The sequence below is a fragment of the Salmo salar genome, chromosome 12, assembly GCF_965601325.2.
Source record: "Salmo salar chromosome 12, fSalSal1, whole genome shotgun sequence".
Taxonomy (NCBI): domain Eukaryota; kingdom Metazoa; phylum Chordata; class Actinopteri; order Salmoniformes; family Salmonidae; genus Salmo; species Salmo salar.
Genome location: NC_138302.1, coordinates 6,920,015 through 6,931,339, shown reverse-complemented (window position 1 = coordinate 6,931,339; position 11,325 = coordinate 6,920,015). Strand labels below are relative to the sequence as shown.

At 41.9% G+C, this 11,325-nt stretch overlaps 1 protein-coding gene across 1 annotated transcript; it reads left to right on the top strand.

The window, feature by feature from the left end:
• The first annotated feature begins 619 nt into the window (after window positions 1-619).
• Window positions 620-8,926, top strand: LOC106591623 (piggyBac transposable element-derived protein 4). The gene is made up of 5 exons (XM_045690569.2): window positions 620-1,017; window positions 1,467-1,564; window positions 1,700-1,877; window positions 5,443-5,683; window positions 6,215-8,926. Exons 1-5 carry the CDS (start codon window positions 843-845, stop codon window positions 7,968-7,970), a joined length of 2,448 nt encoding a protein of 815 aa, XP_045546525.2. The 5' UTR covers window positions 620-842; the 3' UTR covers window positions 7,971-8,926.
• The last annotated feature ends 2,399 nt before the right edge of the window (window positions 8,927-11,325 follow it).

Genomic DNA, 11,325 nt, shown 5'->3' with positions numbered 1-11,325 from the left:
TCCTGAGGCATGGTCCTAGGGCTCAGGTCCTCCGAGAGAAAGACAGAAAGAGAGAATTAGAGAGAGCATATTTAAATTCACACAGGACACCGGATAAGACAAGAGAAGAGAAGAGAAGAGAAATACTCCAGATGAAACAGACTGACCCTAGCCCCCCGACACATAAACTACTGCAGCATAAATACTGGTTAGCGGTGTCTCTGTAGCACACATGTGATTGCAGAGTTTGCTGAACAAATCACAACTGGATTGATGCAAATAATCATGATATCAGAGAAGTTTTCATTGTTTTTGGGCAGCATTATGTGAGGTGTTATTATGCGTTGTTAGCGATGAGCCTTGGTCAATCTATCTCTGAATATGCCTCTTCAATCTGTCACCTAATCCTACCTAATGGGCAGGTCAGCCCTGGAGGAAAATATTGGCTGTAAGAAGTAACAGAAAACATCTGGTTGTTTTTAAATTACTTCTCATGACATTGCTTGACAGAATAAACATTGTAATGGAGATTTTATTCCAATCTGTGTTGCCCACTCCAGTCAGCAGATGGCGATGTGAGTATTTCAGGTGATGCTTCTTGCGTGACGTATAATCTAGTGGACGGAACCGGAGGCTTCTTCAACAGCGACAACAGACTACTGATTTAACCAACGTGGTGGTTTGCTAGCGAACATAAAACCGATTCATTGAAGCGTTTTAGACCTATCTTGTGTATATTACTCTTAGTGTTTTGAACATACTTCTGTTTATCTATCTACTAGTTCATTTAAACGTAATTTGCTTGTTAAATTAGCAAATGTGTTAACTTGATACTGCACTGCACTAGGCTAATCTCCCGGAGCATGAGTTCACTAAGCAAGACGGAGAAAGAAGCTCTGGTGAAATTAGAGAAAGAAGCTTTCAGAATGAAAAAGGAAAAAGATGCCATAACATTGAAAGAAGGGAATGTAGTGAAAAAAGAGGAAGAACATTTTGGAGTGAAAAAGGAGGAGGAGACTGAAGTACCGATTAACACCAGTGAGTATTGTCTTAAAAACAGGGGCACAAACTATGCAGTTGTTGAACTAATGTGTGGTTTTAAATGGGCATTCAACTGAAGTTCTACACTTGAATATGTTGTTCAGTACTGTAGGAATTAAGGGACAATCCGCCATTGGTACATATATTTTGGGGACTTTTCAATTAGATGTATTGAATTCTCCACGTGGTCTATATTAAAGTGCACCTCATCTAATATAACAGGCTTTTGAAATATAATATTGGAGCATCATTTATACTTCAAATATCAAAAGGCACCCATTTAGTGGAACGATCCTTTTACATTCACAACACAAACAATATTTTATAAAATCATGATGAATGTGGCCATTTTAGGCCCTTTTTAGACATATTAATGCCTCTTGTAAGACTCTGTGTTTGCAATAGGTCATAAGTTTATCATTTGTTTGATGTTCTCATTCACACAGGAGAGAGACATGACTATCGTGGATCCTTTGGGGAGCATCAACAATATCCTGATGCTGACGAGGCAGAGAAGAGTCTCTCCAGATCAGAACACAAGATGGTACAGCTTGGTCTGGTCTAGCATACAGCTTGTTCTATCAGGGTCTGGGCTGGGTTTCTGTAAAGCACTTTATGACAACAGTGACATCAGCATCCATAATGATATGTGTCTGTGTCCCCTCTTTATGGTTACCAGGACAACGCTAGGCCTTCCACCCTCCCGGAGTCCCCGTGTCATGCCTCTCCCGGTAGCGCCTTACTGCTGGATATGAAGAGGTTGTCTATGCTGCTGGTGGACTGCAGGAAAACAACGGGGCTGAGTGGAACTGTGAGAGGAGGAGAAGAGAAGAAAGGATCAGATTTGACTCATCAAAGTAAGTGCTGTACTTTAGTTTGAACAAATAAAATAGATCTGCCCACTGGTATCTGTTCCCAGTAGGGCTGTCCCCGACTAATACAAATACAGCTTTGCACACTGTTGGCATTCTCTCAACCAGCTTCATCTGGAATGCTTTTCCAACAGTCTTGGAGGTCCCACATATGCTGAGCAATTGTTGGCTGCTTTTCCTTCACTCTGCGGTCCAACTCATCCCAAACCATCTCAATTGGGTTGAGGTTGGGTGATTGTGGAGACCATGTCATCTGATGCAGCACTCCATCACTCCTTTTTGGTCAAATTGCCCTTACACAGCCTGGAGGTGTGTTTGGTCATTGTCCAAACACACCTGGGATGGGATGGTGTATCACTGCAGAATGCTGAGGTAGCCATGCTGGTTAAGTGTGCCTTGAATTCTAAATAAATCACTGACAGTGTCACCAGCAAGCACCCACACACCATCACACCACCTCCTCCATGCTTCACGGTGGGATCCACACATGCAGAGATCATCCGTTCACCTACTCTGTATCTCACAAAGACACGGCGGTTGGAACCAGAAATCTCAACTTTGGACTCATCAAGGACAAATTTCCGCCAGTCTAATGTCCATTGCTCGTGTTTCTTTCCCCAAGCAAGTCTCTTGTTCTCATTGGTGTCCTTTGGTAGTGGTTTCTTTGCAGCAATTTGACCATGAAGGCCTGATTCACGATGTCTTCTCTGAACAGTTGATGTTGAGATGTGTCTGTTACTTGAACTCTGAAGAATTTATTTTGGCTCTCCTCAGTGGCCGACTTGAGTAAGATATTTAAGCGTTAACCCTCTCAGGTCTGCCGGCCCAGAGGGCATCCCTATCCGCATCCTCAGGGCATGCGCAGACCAGCTGGCTGGTGTGTTTACAGACATATTCAATCTCTCCCTATCCCAGTCTGCTGTCCCCACATGCTTCAAGATGTCCACCATTGTTCCCATCCCCTAGAAAGCAAAGGTAACTGAACTAAATGACTATTGTCCTGTAGCACTCATTCTGTCATCATGAAGTGCGTTGAGAGACTAGTCAAGGATCATATCACCTCTACCCTACCTGACACTCTAGACCCACTTCAATTTCCTGCCCCAATAGATCCACAGACGATGCCATCGCACTGCACACTGCCCTATCCCATCTGGACAAGAGGAATACCTATGTAAGAATGCTGTTCATTGACTATAGCTCAGCATTCACCACCATAGTACCCTCAACTCATCATTAAGCTCAAGGCCCTGGGTCTGAACCCCGCCCTGTGCAACTGGGTTTTGGACTCCTGACAGGCTGCCCCCGGGTGGTGAAGGTAGGAAACACTTCCACTTCGCTGTTCCTCAACATGAGGTCCCCTCAGGGGTGCGTACTCAGGCTCCTCCTGTACTCCCTGTTCACTCATGACTGCACGGCCAGGCATGAATTCAACACCATCATTAAGTTTGCCGATCACCAAATTCTCTAAAACGACATTGGAGGTGGCTTATAGTAGAGAAATTAAGATTTAATTATCTGGGAACAGCTCCAGTGGATATTCCTGCATGGCAATTGCACACTCCTTTGAGACATCTGTGGCGTTGTGTTGTGTGACACAACTGCACATTTTAGTGGCCTTTTATTGTCTCCAGCACAAGGTGCACCTGTGTAATGATCATGCTGTTTAATCAGCTTCTTGACATGCCACACCTGTCAAGTGGATGGATTATCTTGGCAAAGGGATATAAACACATTTGTGCACAAAATGAGAGAAATTAGCTTTTGTGCATATGGAAAAAGTCAAATTATGTATCTTACAGCTATGAAGGTTATATATTTAGAACCACCTGCTCGATAGGAATCTATCGACGTCTGTGTCTTGAGTGTCCTAGAACTGTCTAGTTGTTTGTATTCTGACTTCTAAAACAGAATTAATAAGTAAGTAAACATATTATCAGAAATTACCAGGAAGCTCTACAACATTTGTTTTAACCTGTTGGGACTAGGGGGCAGTATTTGCAAGGCCGGATAAAAAAAACGTACCCAATTTAAACTGGTTGCTACTCTTGCCCAGAAACGAGAATATGCATATAATTAGTAGATTTGGATAGAAAACACTCTAAAGTTTCTAAAACTGTTTGAATGGTGTCTGTGAGTATAACAGAACTCATATGGCAGGCCAAAACCTGAGAAGATTCCATACAGGAAGTGCCCTGTCAGACAATTTGTTGTCCTTCTGTTGCATCTCTATCGAAAATACAGCATCTCTGCTGTAACGTGACATTTTCTAAGGCTTCCATTGGCTCTCAGAAGGCGCCAGAAAGTGTAATGGGGTGTCTGCTGTCTCTGGGCGAAAAACAGCAGGAGAATTTGTGAGTGGTCAGCCTGGGGACAGTGACACTGGAGATGCGCGTTCATGAGAATTCTCCATTTTTTTTCTTTCAGCCTTTGAATGAATACAACGTCACCCGGTTGGAATATTATCGCTATTTTACGAGAAAAATAGCATAAAAATTGATTTTAAACAGCGTTTGACATGCTTCGAAGTACGGTAATGGAATATTTTGCATTTTTTTGTCACGAAATGCGCTCGTGCGTCACCCTTCGGATAGTGACCTGAACGCACGAACAAAACGGAGCTATTTGAATATAACTATGGATTATTTGGAACCAAAACAACATTTGTTGTAGAAGTCCTGGGAGTGCATTCTGACGAAGAACAGCAAAGGTAATCCAATTTTTCTAATAGTAATTCTGAGTTTGGTGAGCCCCAAACTTGGTTGGTGTCAAAATAGCTAGCCGTGATGGCCGGGCTATGTACTCAGAATATTGCAAAATGTGCTTTCGCCGAAAAGCTATTTTGAAATCTGACACCGCGATTGCAAAAAGGAGTTCTGTATCTATAATTCTTAAAATAATAATGTATTTTGTGAACGTCTATCGTGAGTAATTTAGTAAATTCACCGGAAGTTTGCTAGTGGGTATGCTAGTTCTGAACATCACATGCTAATGTAAAAATCTGTTTTTTGATATAAATATGAACTTGATTGAACTAAACATGCATGTATTGTATAACATAATGTCCTAGGAGTGTCATCTGATGAAGATCATCAAAGGTTAGTGCTGCATTTAGCTGTGGTTTTGGTTTTTGTGACATATGCTTGCTTTGAAAATGGCTGTGTGATTATTTTTGGCAGGGTACTCTCCTGACATAATCGAATGTTTTGCTTTCGCTGTAAAGCCTTTTTGAAATCGGACAATGTGGTTAGATTAACGAGAGTCTTGTCTTTTAAAAGGGTGTATAATAGTCATATGTTTTTGAGAAATTGAAGTTATAGCATTTTTGAGGTATTTGTATTTCGTGCCATGCGATTCCACTGGCTGTTGACTAGCGTCCCACCTCGCCCAGGGAGGTTAAAATCACACCAAGATTGTTTTAAATGATTAAATGTTTGAAAACTGGCCTCAGGTTGAGGGATCTGATTTGGATGAAACCTCATAGCAAGGCAGTTTTATCACGTGGAGGTTTCATTCAGTTCTCTCTTTAAATAAACACTGTCTTTGGCAGGAGAAAAACCAAACTTGGAGGAACATAAGACGTCCAAACCAGCAAGAGGACACCTCTGCTCCCAGATTGGAACGAGTTTTACCAAGTTAGGAAGCCTGAAAAGACATGAGAGGACACACAGTGGAGATGGGGATAGTGACACAGAGTTACTACAGGACGAAGACGAGTCATTGAGCGAACATGGCTTTGACTCCCAGACGGAAGATATGTTTTTACACGGGGAGGACATCGTTTTGGACTGGTAAGTTCTTCTTATGATAATGCCGTTGTTAGAAATGAATAATATCAAATATTATCCGTTTGAGATTTTATTTTATTTGCAATATATAAAAATATAATCAGTAATGAAATGTGTAAAGTACACTGTATGTATATTATTATTTTTCTATATTATACATATTTTAATATTATATATCAATATTTTTTATATAAAAATGGAGTGGAGTTGAATGGAACAGCAAACACACCTCATCACGCTCCCTCTACTCCACACAATCACCTCACCACAGTGACCATGCTATATTGATTGTGTGGAGTAGAGGGAGCGTGATGAGGTTTGTTTGCTGTTCCATTCCATTGTTATATAAATAGCCATTGGAGGCTGTTGAGGGGAGGGCAGGCCCACAACAATGACCGGAGTGGAATGGAACAGCACTTCACCATAGTGATTGTCTTCCCTCTACTCTATATTATACATATCTGTTTATTTTACCTGTTGATACAGGGCTCATCTGTAAAAGTATTCTTACTGAATTTTTTTTTTCTTACACAGTGCCAGGGACTCGGATGAACAATGGGAACCCCCAATGTCAAGGTGTTCATCCCCCACTAATTCAGACGCTGAAGCTGGTTCATCCAGCCGGACCCCTGCTGTCTCCGGCTCCACACCTTCCCCCGCCCGGCCATCTAGAGGTGTGAAGAGGCCAGTCCAGAAGCGGAGGGGGGCCAGTGCACAACCTGCAGACAAAGGGACCGAGGGGCGTTGGCACACTGTGCTAGACGTGGATGTGGAACCAAGTGCACCAACATTTAGACCGAAAAGGCAGCCAGGACCTCAGATGGACATGACTGCAAAGTACAGCCCCCTTAATCTTTTCCAGATGTTTTTCTCCTTGTCAGTTCTGGATTCGCTGGTGTCTAACACCAACAAGTATGGGGCTAAGAAACAAGCAGGCAAGAAAGAGGCATGGAAGCCCATTTCCGTCCAAGACCTGTACTGTTACATCTCACTGGTTATTTACATGGGGCTTGTGAAGTTGAAAAACCTGAAGGACTACTGGAGAACGTCAACACTCTACCGACTGCCTTTCCCCACAACTGTCATGCCTTGTAACAGGTTTCTGACTATCTCACGGGCGCTTCATATCAGTGACCCACAAGTTGATGAGGACAATGACAAGAAGAGAGGCACAGCAAGCTTTGATAGGCTCTGCAAAATCAAACCTCTCTACCCCAGCATGGTTGAGGCCTGCAAGACCCATTTTCAGCCCAACCAGAACCTGTCCATAGATGAGAGGATGGTAGCCTCAAAGGCTAGAATTGGCCTCAAACAATATATGTGTAACAAGCTGTGTGGGTACAAACTGTTTGTTTTGGCTGATTCTGTGTGTGCCTACACTTGGAATTTGTTTGTTTATGGGGGGGAAAGCGGTTTTGCTACCGGTAAGGGACTTGGTTATGATTCCGTTATGGAGTTGTTGGATTTTCAACTGCTGGGGACGGGCTACAAACTGTTTATGGACAACTTCTACACAAGCCCTACCCTGTTCACAGACCTGAGGAAGCTGGATGTGTGGTCTTGTGGCACCATTCGTACCAACAGACAGGGCTTTCCAAAAACTAAAGTGAACGACATGCCTAAGAGGGCTGATAGTGGTACCATGAGATGGATTCGTAAAGATGACCTGCTCTTTGTAAAGTGGATGGATACCAGAGAGGTGGTCATGTGCACCACTATCCACAAATCCTTCAGTGGCGATCACGTCGTCAGGCGTGTGAAGGACGCTAATGGGGCATGGACCACAAAGAATGTCCCCATTCCTGCTGCTGTAAAGGACTACAACAAGAGCATGGGAGGTGTGGACCTGTCAGATGCTCTGATAGGCTACAACAATGTTCTCCACATGACAAGGAAATGGTACAAGACAGTGTTCTATCACTTCATTGACATTGCTGTGGTGAATGCATTCGTCCTCCAGAAGGAAATGGCTAAGAGCTCTGGACAGACCTCCATGACACAGCTAGCCTTCAGAGAGCTGCTCATCCGGGAGCTTGCTGACTACGGCACAAAGTCCACTGCAGCACCTTCTGTCCCCTCTACTCCTGTCACCATTGTTGTTCACATTCCCAAATTCCTATCTGCAGGCATGAATGTGCCTAAGGGCAAAAAAGGCACAGTAGGGAGGCGTCGTTGTGTTCTGTGTCACAGGAAAGGCCCCATCACCTGCCCCACTTGTTCTGTTACCCTCTGCTTTACACCAGAAAGAGACTGCTATGGGACTTGGCATCAGCAGCACGATATTGTGTAGGACTGAGAATCTTCCAAATATTGTCATTCTAAAGTGTGTAATTTGTATTCTTTCTGTTCATTTGTTTTGAGAGAGAGGTTGTGTTAGGCGTAGCATTTTTATATGTTGTGTATATAGTTATTTGCTTGAAAATGTATCGCTTTACCAATTTGGCAACTTGGGTACATTTGGCCAACTTGTGTGGGACACCTGGGTGACTTCATGCTAAGTGTCATGTAGCTCGCTCATTCCTGAAGTGATCAGTCTAAAACTTTACACACACTGCTGTCATCTAGTGGCCAAAATCTAAATTGCACCTGGGCTGGAATAATACAATATGGCCTTTCTCTTACATTTCAAAGATGATGGTACAAAAAAATACAAAAACGTATTTTTTTGTATTATCTTTTACCAGATCTAATGTGTTTTATTCTCCAACATTCCCTTTCACATTTCCATAAACTTCAAAGTGTTTCCTTTCAAATTCTACCAAGAATACGCATATCCTTGCTTCAGGTCCTGAGCTACAGGCAGTTGGATTTGGGTATGTCAATAAAGGTGAAAATGGGGGGAAAAATGGGTGGATCCAACATTCATGACCCTTCACTATCTTCATCGATAAACTAGACAATAGTTATTGTTGCTATTGTTATTCTCATTGACCTTCCTGGCCATATGAAAGCCAAGCTAAATACAATGTTGGTGTCAGTTTTCATGTCTTTGGTTATGCAAACAATTGTTTATTAGATTATATTTCTCAATAAGAATGTTTTAATTCTAAATGGGTCACACCTTGCTTTGGTCATGTGTTCTCTTATGAGTCAATGATTTTAATTAGAATATAGCAATGATGCTCTCTCCTCAATCACTTACAGTGCCTTTGGAAAGTTTTCAGACCCTTTGCCTTTTTTCACATTTTGTTAAGTTACAGCCTTTTTCTAAAATTGATTAAATAAAAAAAATTCTTCAGCAATCTACACGCAACAATTCTTTGCACATTTATTATAAACAAGAAACATTAGTTATTTAGATAAGTATTCAGACCCTTTGCTATGAGACTCGAAATTGAGCTCAGGTGCATCCTGTTTCTGTTCATCATCCTTGTGATGTTTCTACAATTTGGAGTCCACTTGGGGTTAATTCTATTGATTGGACATGATTTGGAAAGGCACACACCTGTCTATATAAGGTCCCACAGTTGACAGTGCATGTCAAAGCAAAAACCGAGCCATGAGGTCGAAGGAATTGTCTGAAGAGAAAGTTTTTCCTTGGTTTCTGATTTGTCCCTGTTTTTCTCTCTCAAAATCACACTGTTAATAGAGAAACTACGCAATTGGATGTGAGTCCACAACAATACTTAAACCACATCAGGAGACCACTTTTGAAGTCTGAGGAAAATCTGAAAATGGTATTTTGGGGTGTAGATACCCTTTAATGCAAGTGGCACCAGCAAGGGCCTTGCTTGGTTAATCAAAATCAAATCAAATTTATTTTTATATAGCCCTTCGTACATCAGCTGATATTCTCAAAGTGCTGTACAGAAACCCAGCCTAAAACCCCAAACAGCAAGCAAAGCATGTGAAAGAAGCACGGTGGCTAGGAAAAACTCCCTAGGAAAAACTCCCTAGAAAGGCCAAAAACCTAGGAAGAAACCTAGAGAGGAACCAGGCTATGAGGGGTGGCCAGTCCTCTTCTGGCTGTGCAGGGTGGATATTATAACAGAACATGGTCAAAATGTTAAAATGTTCATAAATGACCAGCATGGTCAAATAATAATAATCATAGTAGTTGTCGAGGGTGCAACAAGCACGTCCGGTGAACAGGTCAGGGTTCCATAGCCGCAGGCAGAACAGTTGAAACTGGAGCAGCAGCACAGCCAGGTGGACTGGGGACAGCAAGGAGTCATCATACCAGGTAGTCCTGAGGCATGGTCCTAGGGCTCAGGTCCTCTGAGAGAAAGACAGAAAGAGAGAAAGAGAGAATTAGAGAGAGCATATTTCAATTCACACAGGACACCGGATAAGACAAGAGAAGAGAAGAGAAGAGAAATACTCCAGATGAAACAGACTGACCCTAGCCCCCCGACACATAAACTACTGCAGCATAAATACTGGTTAGCGGTGTCTCTGTAGCACACATGTGATTGCAGAGTTTGCTGAACAAATCACAACTGGATTGATGCAAATAATCATGATATCAGAGAAGTTTTCATTGTTTTTGGGCAGCATTATGTGAGGTGTTATTATGCGTTGTTAGCGATGAGCCTTGGTCAATCTATCTCTGAATATGCCTCTTCAATCTGTCACCTAATCCTACCTAATGGGCAGGTCAGCCCTGGAGGAAAATATTGGCTGTAAGAAGTAACAGAAAACATCTGGTTGTTTTTAAATTACTTGTCATGACATTGCTTGACAGAATAAACATTGTAATGGAGATTTTATTCCAATCTGTGTTGCCCACTCCAGTCAGCAGATGGCGATGTGAGTATTTCAGGTGATGCTTCTTGCGTGACGTATAATCTAGTGGACGGAACTGGAGGCTTCTTCAACAGCGACAACAGACTACTGATTTAACCAACGTGGTGCTTTGCTAGCGAACATAAAACCGATTCATTGAAGCGGTTTAGACCTATCTTGTGTATATTACTCTTAGTGTTTTGAACATACTTCTGTTTATCTATCTACTAGTTCATTTAAACGTAATTTACTTGTTAAATTAGCAAATGTGTTAACTTGATACTGCACTGCACTAGGCTAATCTCCCGGAGCATGAGTTCACTAAGCAAGACGGAGAAAGAAGCTCTGGTGAAATTAGAGAAAGAAGCTTTCAGAATGAAAAAGGAAAAAGATGCCATAACATTGAAAGAAGGGAATGTAGTGAAAAAAGAGGAAGAACATTTTGGAGTGAAAAAGGAGGGGGAGACTGAAGTACCGATTAACACCAGTGAGTATTGTCTTAAAAACAGGGGCACAAACTATGCAGTTGTTGAACTAATGTGTGGTTTTAAATGGGCATTCAACTGAAGTTCTACACTTGAATATGTTGTTCAGTACTGTAGGAATTAAGGGACAATCCGCCATTGGTACATATATTTTGGGGACTTTTCAATTAGATGTATTGAATTCTCCACGTGGTCTATATTAAAGTGCACCTCATCTAATATAACAGGCTTTTGAAATATAATATTGGAGCATCATTTATACTTAAAATATCAAAGGGACACAAAAGGCACCCATTTAGTGGAACGATCCTTTTACATTCACAACACAAACAATATTTTATAAAATCATGATGAATGTGGCCATTTTAGGCCCTTTTTAGACATATTAATGCCTCTTGTAAGACTCTGTGTTTGCAATAGGTCATAAGTTTATCA